We start from the raw sequence: 12,500 nt of genomic DNA, 5'->3' as shown, positions 1-12,500 counted from the left end.
AGAATGAACCGGCAACTACTCTGGCATAAGTGTTTTTATGCAGCAGACACCTATTTTAGCTGCAGGTTTAAAAGATTGATTTAACTTTAAAATTTGTGTATTCGTGTAAAACTGTATTTTTTGTTTGACAATAATAAAATTGGATTAAAAAATCTAATAAAATCTAATATATTGTGTTATATTTTATTTAATACTTCCCACATTGTGTATATTTATTAAATTAATTAACACATTTTTTTGGGTAAATTAAAGAGTTGTCATTTACCGATATTAAAAAATACATTAACAACAACAATAATATTAAATTTTGTTATCTAAACGGGCGATGCAGAGGCGCATGCTGTAGTGCTGTCGCCTCACAGCAAGAAGGTCGCTGGTTCGATCCTCGGCTCAGTTAGCGTTTCTGTGTGGAGTTTGCATGTTCTCCCTGCGTTCGCGTGGGTTTCCTCTGGGTGCTTTGGTTTCCCCCACAGTCCAAACACATGTGGTACAGTGAATTAGGTAGGTTAAATTGTCCGTAGTGTATGAGTGCGTGTGTGAATGTGTGTGTGGATGTTTCCCAGAGATGGGTTGCGGCTGGAAGGGCATCCGCTGCGTAAAAATGTGCTGGATAAGTTGGCGGTTCATTCCGTTGTGGTGACCCCGAATTAATAAAGGGACTAAGTCGACAAGAATATGAATGAATGAACGTTATCTAAAACTTCACATACTACAGTTTACCAGCATGTAAAATCAATTGATATGGAAAATTTGTTATAATTTTTAAAAATGTAATTTTGATTTTGATCTCATATGCTTGATGTCACTTACAACAACAAGTTTATTCAGTATATATTTAGTATATTTACATAAACCTTTGTTGCATATATTAATATATATGTAACGGAGGCCAGCCAGTAGGGGCTGTGCAGGTAAACCTCACTCCTCTGACCTCTAAAGGTGCTCTAGCGACAGACGCTAGAGGCCATGGTCTTTAGCCTCCTTGATAGAGCAACCGACTCCCATGTGGAAGGTAGTCGGTTCGATCCCAACTCGGAGCGGGTTGGGCGGTGTAGGACCGGTGGGGTTACATTGGTGCCGTGACCCGGATGGGAGTGAGGTTTAGGGGGTGATTGTAACGGAGGCCAGCCAGTAGGGGCTGTGCAGGTAAACCTCACTCCTCTGACCTCTAAAGGTGCTCTAGCGACAGACACTAGAGGCCATGGTCTTTAGCCTCCTTGTTAGAGCAACCGACTCCCATGCAGAAGGTCGCCTATATTACATATATATATAAATATATGAGTGTGTATATATACATATACAATGCTTTTCATCAGTTTAATTATATATAAATAAAATAAAATATAAACCTAACATAAAATTGTAATGTATATATTGTAATATATAAATATATATATATATATAAAGTCAGAATTATTTGCCCCCCTTTTAATTTTCTTTCTTTTTTAAATATTTTCCAAATGATGTTTAACAGAGCACGGAAATTTTTAAATTCTGGAGAAAGTCTTATTTGTTTTATTTCGGTTAGAATAAAAGCAGTTTTTAATTTCATAAACACAATTTTTAGGTGAATGTTATTAGCCCCTTTAAGCTATTTATTTTCTCGATAGTCTACAGAACAAACCATCGCAATACAATAACTTGCCTAATTACCCTAACCTGCCTAGCTAACCTAATTAACCTAGTTAAGCCTTTAAATGTCACTTTAAGCTGTATAGAAGTGTCTTGAAGAATATCTAGTCAAATACTATTTACTGTCATCATGGCAAAGATAAAATAAATCAGTTATTAGAGACTAGTTATAAAAACTATTATGATTAGAAATGTGTTGATGAAATCTTCAAGCCGTTAAACAGAAATTGGGGGGAAAAATGAACATAGCTAATAATTCTGACTTCAACTGTATATATGAATGTTGATTTATTTAATTTATTTATTTGTGTTTATTATGTGTGTGCGTGTGTTTTGTGTGTTGTTTGGACCTGCTGGTTGTCGTCGTATGTCTGTCCTTCAGGGTCCATCAGACCTTCTCCCGGCTCCTCAGTGGCTTCCTGACCGAACTCCGGCTGTAAAAACACACAACAAACACCTTCAAGACACAACACACAACTTTAAGACACAGCAAACATACACTGACCTCTTGTACCATATACAATACACCGCTGATGTGCTTTCCAATGCATCTGCTACATTAATAGTCAAAATTAATCGCCCTCCTGTAAAGTTTTTTCTTTTTCAAATATTTTCCAAATGATGTTAAACAGATTCAGAAATTTTCAGAGTATTTCCTATAATATTTTTTCTCAATAGGTCAATATTATTAGCCCCCTTAAGCAATATTTGTTTTAGATTGTCTCCAGAACAAACCACTGTTATACAATGACTTGCCTAATTACCCTAACTTTACCCTAATTAACCTAGTTAAGCCTTTAAATGTCACTTTAAGCTGAATACTAGTGTCTTGAAGGATATGTAGTCAGATATTATGTGCTGTCATCATGACAAAGATAAAACAAATCAGTTATTAATACAAAATAATTGACTTTATAACTGACTTCAACTTTATAATACAGGACCATGTATTATGTGTTACATCTTTATATGCATAATAAATGTTTGATCAAACTCCCTTTGAGAGAGAGAGAGAGAGAGAGAGAGAGAGAGAGAGAGAGAGAGAGAGAGAGAGAGAGAGAGAGAGAGAGACTCATTACCTACATACAGTAGATATATATTCTGTACAGTTCTGGGTCAGTGGATGGTCTATTTTTATCCCAGTAATCAGAGTTAATTGGGTCATATTTCAGACATCTCCTGATCTAATAATTTACTGTCAAAGCCTTCACGTCCATCACTCTGACATCAGAGGACCAGACTCCTTTTAGTCCTTCATTCAGATCAGATTACTGCTCAGCTCTAAAGAAATCAAGCTTTTAATACTAGAGACAGCTCTAACATGTCAGACCATCACTGAAGAAAAAACAAATCAATACCCTGCTGAAAATCCAGATTAGTTTGGCTGGTTTTAGCTGGTTGACCAACCTGGTTTTAGAGGGGTTGGCCATTTCCAGGCTGGTTTCCAGCCATTTCCAGCCTGGTCTTAGCTGGTCAGGCTGGAAAATGACCAGCCAAATCCAGCTAAAACCAGCTTGACCAGCCTGGTTTAAGCTGGATATAGCTGGTTTTGGCTGGACTTCCAGCTTGGCTAGGCTGGTCAAGCTGGTTTTAGCTGGATTTGGCTGGTCATTTTCCAGCCTGACCAGCTAAGACCAGGCTGGAAATGGCTGGAAACCAGCCTGGAAGTGGCCAAAACCCCTCTAAAACCAGCCTGGTCGACCAGCTAAAACCAGCCAACCAGCTTAGGCTGGTTTAAGCTGGATTTTTCAGCAGGGTATATACACTGAAAAATATTAAATACTGATAAAAAATATATATAGAAGAGTGGGCGGCACGGTGGCTCAGTTGTTAGCACTGTGGCCTCACAGGTCGCCAGTTCGAGTCCTGGCTGGGCCAGTAGGTGTAGAGTTTGCATGTTCTCCCAGTGTTGGTTTCCTCCGAACTAAATTGGTAACTTTGTATGAGTGTGTGTGAATGAGAGTGTATGGGTGTTTCCTAGTACTGGGTTGAGGCTGGAAAGGCATCCATTGTGCAAAACATATGCTGAAATGGTTGACGGTTCATTCCGCAGTGGTGACCCCTGATAAATAAGGGACTAAATCAAAGGAAATGGTTAATCATCTATCTATCCATCCATCCATCCATCCATATATATATATATATATATATATATATATATATATATATATATATATATATATATATATATATATATAGGTGGGCCGTTATAGGCATTAACATGCTACATTAACGCGAGACTCTTATCGGCCGATTAAAAAAAAATATCGCTGTTAATCTGTTCTCAAAGTTGTGTTGGGAGCTGGGTCTATTCTACGCAAGCTATGGTGACTTTCACCTTGATATTTTAGCACGGATATATACCTGACCGGTGAACCGTCTGACAAAAAAGTGCCCTTCTGGATCTTTCACTTACTTCGAAGACACTTCTGACTACGCTTACATGGACATCTGTAGTCTAGTTATTTGCCTTAATAGACAATAATATAATGAAGGTGTTTACGTGAAGTGCTTCCATGTAAGAGTTTCCTGTCATTTTGGGTGACTTTAATTGCAGTTCGGCAGTTTCACATTCACTCATGAACATTTCATGCATGCCCCCGTGACAAACTGGTATATATATGAGCAATATCACACCAGTAGCAGTGCGATATGGCTGTATATCGGCACTTATGGGAGAAGTGCGTGCCCCCACCAGTGCCGATATACAGCCATATTGCACTGCTACTTGTGTGATATTGCGTTTATACAACAGTTTGACGGCATAATTGTGTATATAAAAACTAAATCAAACATGGAGAGTCTCAAAAACCCTTTTGTATGAGGAACTACTTTCTTCCGCGTTGGATTCAAATCATAAGCTGACAGTTAAACAGCTGAGCAAGCATCTTTTAAACTTTAGGTCTGTAGTGTCTGCTTTTTTGCTGGCTGTATGTGGGCGGAGTAATACACAAAGGGTAAAGAGGCTATAGGAGTTCTGATATTGCAGAATATTGCACGGCTATCAGCCAATCAGATTTGAGAACCAGACAGAACTGTTGTATATATATATATATATATATATATATATATATATATATATATATATATATATATATATATATATTTATATCAGAGGTCACGTTAGACTTTGTCATTGTCCGTCATTTTGACGGAGAGGGTTGTAAAGATTCCGTCATAACCTATTATTGACAGTCAATTAATTTGCATATTTTCTAATCGCTTTTTTCATTTATATTTTAATAATGAACTTGCACGACGAGCATATAGGCTAAATTATTCATTTATTTATTTGACAAATGAACAATAACTCCTACCTGCCTTAACTCATATCTTCCTCCTGCGTCGACCTGAACTGGGTGCTTGCCTGTGCGTGATCAAACGCATCAAGAGAGACTGATGCAGAGTCAATTGTTATTCAATTCTGTGTCTTTGCCTTGAAAAAGTCGACTTCTCCTGACAGTTTTAAATTTGTTCTGGAGACTGAAGCCGCGTTCTGCTGCCACACTGGAGAGTCCTTGCCAGAAGTGGATATGGTTAACAGGAATCAGGCCAGTGCTTTACAGCCGCATCACGACGCATACTCGACCCGGATAACACTCGTCGATGCCGAGTCGGAACCGGAGGCGCCGAAGGGCAGCCAACTCGGCCCGATTAATACCTGCTATCCATGGTGATCCCAAACCACCTGACCTCCATGTTGTCGCTTGATTGGCCCGTAACAACAGCTGTCGGCGACTGAGGATATTTGTCTGTTTGTTCTTCATCGTCCACTGCATCACTTCCTTTTTTGTTCAACATTATTATTATTACTAAGGGTGTCACCCTTAAAATCTATAATTAATCTAAAATTTATGCTCAATTTCGATTATCGATTCAAAAAACGTAATCGTCAATGCTGCCACGCCCCCATGTCAGGTCAGCTTGGCTTGCCAAGGAAGCATTTTGGATTTCCAGTGAGTTATGATGACAACGTTCATGTTGTCGACAAAAAAAAACACACAGTTTTGCAAGCTCTGCTATGTACGTATTAGGGTTCGTCCGATAGACAACACCGGCATCGCGATCCTCCGCCCGCCCCCGTTGCAAATCCGCTCGCGAAAAGTACACACTCAGGCCCTGTTTACACAGTCTTTGTTTTTAAATGGCATTTTAGAACGACAACAATTTGACATCCACACTGGCGTGTAGCGTTTCTGAGCAGCCCTCCTTCCTCTCTACCTCTGAAAATGCACATCACGTGACCACACAGACACAGACGCACACACATTCATGCGCTCGAGACAGCGGGTCAAGGCAGTCAGAGGATCAATAGACTGCTTCAATCTTTCACTCACTTGTACTTAGTCATTTTAGCGAACACCTCAGATACTGTTGGCTGGTTCCTGTTGGTTGTGCGTCTTTTTTACCGACGCCATTATAACGACACAGATCACTGCCTATTCATGAGTCCCGCAGATAAGTGATTGACAGGTGGTAATTATGTGTGTATCTTGCCTTTATTCATTTACTGTATGATTTGTTTATGGGCAAAACAAAGACCATGCAGGTCAGGTAGTTTAAACGGTAGGCTACAAATAATTAATTTGTTATTAATTAATTAATTAATTATTCATAATCGAAAATCGAATCGAACCGTGACTTTAGAATCGACAACTATTTGGCCGTTTACAGAATCTTCTCACACTCATCTGCTGTGAGATTTTTGCAACTGTAAGCAGCGGTGACAGAGGAGACAAAACAAGGACAATCGCCATCAGCTGGACAGGAGTGGGAATTACAGTTAGCTAAATTAAAAAGGCTGACACAGAGCGTGTAACGTTTCGAGCCACCTGGCTCTTCATCAGACAGTGTTCATCACAATCAGGTGCTCCTTTTTATACACTTCCGGATCACATGATCTCCTCTCGCATATATGCCAACATATACATACATGCATATGTACACACACACACAATCGTTCATATATACACATACATATATATATATATATATATATATATATATATATGTACATATATATATATATATATATACACATGAATACATAAATACACATTCACATATAGTCTATAGCTTTGATATTTTAAATCAAATTACAAAAAAAAAAAAAAAAAAAATATATATATATATATATATATATATATATATATATATATATATATATATATATATATATATATATATATATATATATAAATAAATAAATAAACTATAATATTACATCATAAATTATAATAAAGAAAAAAAAATAAACAAAAAAAAATATATATAAAATATAGCCAAGAAACCTTTAAACCAAACCCCTACTTAAACCTTCATTTATTCATTCAGTCATTCATTATTTATTATCTTTTCGGCTTAGTCTCTTTATTAGTCCGGGGCTACCGCAGCGGAATAAACCGCCAACTCATCCCGCACACTTCCACGCAGCGAACGCCCCTCCAGCCGCAACCCATCTCTGGGACACTAATTAAATAATAAAGACTTATTCAAAAAATATTACAGAAAAGGACGAATGTCAAACTCCTCATTAGAGGTGTTGCCGCTTTTGATTTACATTTAATTTGCACTTTTTGCGGTTTTGGCTGAGCACCCAATTAAGAGAGATGTGCGTGCTTTTGTACAGTTTTTTTAATTACAGTTAGCTACAAATTACAATAGATCACCCTCAGTATGATCCGTCAAACTAACAGATCACCTTCAGATTTTTCTGTCACTGCTGAAAAAAAAAACTGTCAATGACGGAAAATATTAGTTTAACGCGACCTCTAATATATATATATATATATATATATATATATATATATATATATATATATATATATAAAAAATATATATATATATATATATATATATATATATATATATATATATATATATATATATATATATATATATACTATAGATGTATGGATGCATAATATGTATATATATGAATGTTGGATGCTAGAAAAGCCATTTTAAGTGAGCACAAATATGTTAAAATGTCCATAGTAAAAATTAAGATTTAATTAAAGAATGCTTAATTGAAATATATAATCTATGGCAAAGATTATAAACATGCTATATAGATGTAAGTATTTTACATAGAGTACTTAAATCAAAACATTCCTTTTCAAATATGATGGTAGTGTGTTTGATCTAGCAAATAATATGACTATAGTCTGTATCTGTTCATTACAGCATCTAGTACACAAACAAACACACAAGACACGCACTCAGTCAGTCCAGCACCACAGTTATCACTGACCACCCACACACGTTCACATGTTTCAGAGCCGCTAAACTACACACTTAAACCAGTCACACACACACTCTCCTGACAATAGCAGATGAATCAGGACGATGATTAACTGAGCTTTGCAATGCAGCACAGTGGGTTTGTTTCTTTAGCTACAGCATCTTCATATACATGCACAGACATATAGACATGCTCACACACTCACTCAGAAGTGTAAACACTCAGCACATATGCCTCAAGCCTCTTATGCTGGTTTTCCTGTAAGTGATTTATCAGATTAGCGGGTCTCCACAAAGGACAGCTAATTTTTAAGCCTGGTGGGGAAAATCCATGGAGGACCACACTAGTAAAGCTGTCAGCAGCACCACTACTGTTATACAGCACCAGCGGGATTTGGTGGGACGGTTTACAGCCTGTGAATTTGTTTATATGTGTGCTTTATGATCTTGTTCTGATCTAAAAAATTAAAACCATTGTTTACAAATTAAATTAAATAAATAAAAAAATGTAAAAATGAATAAACGAATAAATAAACATTAGGATAGGAGCAGCACGATGGCGCAGTGCTTAGCACAATCGTCTCACAGCAAGAAGGTCGCTGGTTCAAGCCTAGGCTGGGTTAGTTGGCATTTCTGTGTGGAGTTTGCATGTTCTTCCGCTGTTGGCGTGGGTTTCCTCTGGGCGCTATAGGGGAATTGGGCAAGCTAAATTGTCCATAGTGTATGTGTGTGAATGAGTGTGTATGGATGTTTCCCTGTGATTGGTTGCATCCGCTATGTAAAACATTCATTCCTTTCTTTTCGGCTTAGTTCCTTTATTAATCTGGCGTCGCCACAGCGGAATGAACCGCCAACATATCCAGCACATTTTGATGCCCTTCCAGCCGCAACCCCTCTCTGGGAAACATCCACACACACACACACACTCATACACTATTGACAATTTAACCTACCCAATTCACCTGTACCGCATGTCTTTGGACTGTGGGGGAAACCGGAGCACCCGGAGGAAACCCACACGAACGCAGGGAGAACATGCAAACTCCACACAGAAACGTCAACTGAGCCGAGTTCGAAACAGCGACCCAGCGACCTTCTTGCTGTGAGGCGACAGCACTACCTACTGCGCCACTACGTCGCTGTGTAAAACATATGCTGGATAAGTTGGCGGTTCATTCCGCAGTGGTGACCCCAGATTAATAAAGAGACTTAGCCAAAGAGAAAATGAATGAATGAATTAATGTACATATATTATTAAATAAAAATGCACTTTTACTTTAATTCTATCAGTGGTATTGTTTTTAGCATTGCTTTTCAAGTCGGTAATGATCAATTACAGGGCATCACCGTGGCTCAATGGTTAGCACTGTCGCCTCAGAACCTTAGAATGTTTATCAGCCAATCAGAACCAAGCATTCAACAGCCCTGTAGTATAATGTGTAATACTGTAATGTTAGATTGCAGAATACTGGAATGACGTCACACTGAAATCAACAGTTTGTTCAAAGTGGTTCGGTTCAACCTCGGTGCACTGACGACGCTTTCCATATATAATTAGATGTTTTCTTTACAACACAAGAATTTTTTTTATATTAAAGTCTATAAATCTATTAATATTTATATACTATTTGTAATACAATTTTGACCTTTAAAGGTGCAGTAGGTGATTGTCTTCAGAAACATTTGTTGTTGTGCTGGTTGAAAGTCTCTTCACAGTCCAATAGTAATGATTACAGTAAATGATCTAAATGTGTTTATATGTATTTTTATATTCAGGGTAAAGCATAAAACTAAAAAATGTTCATCCAATTAAATAGAGTCGGACCGTCATCTCCCTTAATTCCGATAGGCAGGTCAGACTGTCTGTCAGCAAATGTAGATTCCGACTTCTGCGCATCTGTTCACGCAGATCCGCCATTAGCACGTGCCTGCCTGCATCACAAACGCATGCGCGCGAGTGAGCAGCGGGCCGCTCGCAGATGCCGAGTCGGAGCCGGAGGCGTGTAGTGGTTTCTGGTTTTTCTCTTACTAAATCAAACTCAGTCTGGAGGTTATGAATATCAGAAGAATATACTTTATTGTCGACAACAAAGGAGAACTTTCAGGAGACCCCCAGTAGCATCTCTGTCTGAAAAATTCTGTCTCACTCATCTTCTGGCCTGCTTAAATACATATGTCACACAAGATCCCTCCTGGTTTAACCCTTGACCCCAAATTCCACCTCTGTCATCTGTTTTTCCCTTATTTCTACATATACCACACAAGACCCCCCTAGTTTAACCCTTGACTCCAAATCTGGTAACTATATAACTTATCCAGTTCTTGTGATATGGTAATTCTTCTAATGGTATGCAAGTCTACAAGCAGATTATATACATACAATTTGAATATATATATATTAACTTCACACTTTAAAGAGTATAAAATCCACTTCAGGCGCCGAAGGACAGCCGAGCTCAGGCCGATTACTGTAAAGCCAGGCGCGGGTATAATTCACTCTTAAAGCGGCTGCGCGCTCACGAGACGCACCCGGAAGAAATCAAATGCTGCATTGAAACTTTTGAAAATCCTGAATCAGTATTGGAGTTACTTTAACACGCTGGAGAAAGGACGACACCATGGCTGAAGTATTACTGTTAGACAGGTCATGTTCTGCTTTGAAACTCTTTTAGTCAGGCTAAGCTTATATGTTAGATTATGTTCTGTTATGAATGTTTTCTATGCACAGACGTGTTGTTCAGCCACTGAAATCTCCCGGTGAAAGATTGATGTGATTATTTTCAGTTTCATAAGGTTCTTTGACAGCATCTATATTGTAGATTTATATTTACCCTGTTGAAAGATTCAGCTTAAACCAGCCTAGGCTGGTTGGCTGGTTTTAGCTGGTCAACCAGGCTGGTTTTAGAGGGGTTTTGGCCACTTCCAGGCTGGTTTCCAGCCATTTCCAGCCTGGTCTTAGCTGGTTAGACTGGGAGATGACCAGCTAAAACCAGCTTGACCAGCCTAGCAGGCTGGGAGCCCAGCCAAAACTAGCTATGTCCAGCTTAAACCAGGCTGGTCAAGCTGGTTTTAGCTGGATTGAGCTGGTCATTTTCCAGTATGACCAGCTAAGACCAGGCTGGAAATGGCTGGAAACCAGCCTGGAAGTGGCCAAAACCCCTCTAAAACCAGCCTGGTCGACCAGCTAAAACCAGCCAACCAGCCTAGGCTGGTTTAAGTTGGATTTTTTTGCAGGCTAGTTTAACAACAAAACACCAGTAAATAGCGCTATTCCGCCTAGCCTGCTTTATTGAGCTGAAGTTGCTTTTATATTCACATTGGGTCATTTTTGAACAATGACAGACTTCCTCTACTGTTTACCGCTAACGTTACTCTGAATATTCGCTCTGAAATAGCATGCAAGTGTGGCAAAGTAATACATGTAATTCTTGCACGGCGCTGGCACTAACTAACTGGTGAACGACATGAACTAGTGGGTTGTCTGTCGGCTGTTGTGACGCGGTGCGCGCGCTTGCGATATCAGGGGTGTGGCTTTGAATCACAGTCCCTCCCCGCCGTCCAAAGATAATATGCTAAGCGGTTAGCATTTTGGCAGATCACCTACTGCACCTTTAATACAGCAGTAAGTTATATGAACTGTACCTTTAATTTGACCTGCTCAAAGAAAACTCTTTCTGAATGTATCAAACAAAACTCCAACACATGCACAGAAGACGGCATGAGCATGTAGAGCAAAATAAACTAAATGTAAATATTATCTTGCTTGCTTTTTGAGCGCTGTCAAAGGAGTTCTAACACTCCTATGATTGGTTATGGTCTTCACCTGCTCAACAGAAAGGGCTGCGATTAGCTTTAGAAGTGAAAACCAATGAGTGACGCGGGAAGAACAGCCGCAGTTACAGTCTATATGTACAGAATACACGAAGGTCAACGATAATAGAAACAGTGGAGAACGATCATGTCTGAATCCACAAGTATCGCTTTAACAGCCAAGAGGAGAGGAAAAGTTGCCTCACAAACTGGCCGGAGGGTCAAATGTCCAAAGTGAGAGAAAGAGAGAGGCAGAGATGGATATTTACAGCATTTCTCCCTAGTAGTGAAATAGCGGCTCGTGTGCTGTGCCGCCTTCATTGCCTTAGGATGTTTATCAGCCAATCAGAACCAAGCATTCAACAGCCCTGTAGTATAATAGTGTAATGTTAGATTGCAGAATAATGACTGTGGAGACGTCACACTGAAATCAACAGTTTGTTCAAAGTGAAGCAAATCTGCCTAAGTCTGAGGAATAACTGGCTTCTCCTCCATAATCCATGCTGTGTAAGTACTGTGTAACCTAGTACTGTGACCTTGGGCAAGGTCGAGAGAAAGAGTGTGTGTGTGTGTGTGTGTGTGTGTGAAAGAGATATTTATTTCCTAATATCTTTTTAAACATTATATTAGGCATTTGCTTATTTATGTATGCATTTATTTAAGATTTGATTGCATCATGCATAAATACATGCATTATCAAATGAGGTCACACTTTAAAATAAGGTTCATTAGTTAATGTTAATTAATGCATTTACTAACATGAACAAACAATGAACAATAGATTTACTACAGTATTTATTCATGTTAGTCAAGGC

At 38.7% G+C, this 12,500-nt stretch overlaps 1 protein-coding gene and 1 long non-coding RNA gene across 2 annotated transcripts in view; one reads left to right on the top strand and one right to left on the bottom strand.

The window, feature by feature from the left end:
• Positions 1-12,500, top strand: part of LOC137487628 (uncharacterized) — a 545,963-nt gene that overhangs the window by 322,510 nt on the left and 210,953 nt on the right. The window lies entirely within an intron of this gene.
• sncb (synuclein, beta) overlaps positions 1-12,500 on the bottom strand; it is a 34,738-nt gene that overhangs the window by 3,586 nt on the left and 18,652 nt on the right. The window contains 1 exon segment of the mRNA NM_200969.1: positions 1,983-2,066. Coding sequence (NP_957263.1) covers positions 1,983-2,066 — 84 coding nt within the window.

This window comes from Danio rerio, chromosome 14 (genome assembly GCF_049306965.1).
Source record: "Danio rerio strain Tuebingen ecotype United States chromosome 14, GRCz12tu, whole genome shotgun sequence".
NCBI classification, from domain to species: domain Eukaryota; kingdom Metazoa; phylum Chordata; class Actinopteri; order Cypriniformes; family Danionidae; genus Danio; species Danio rerio.
This window is presented reverse-complemented; position numbering and strand designations above follow the sequence as displayed.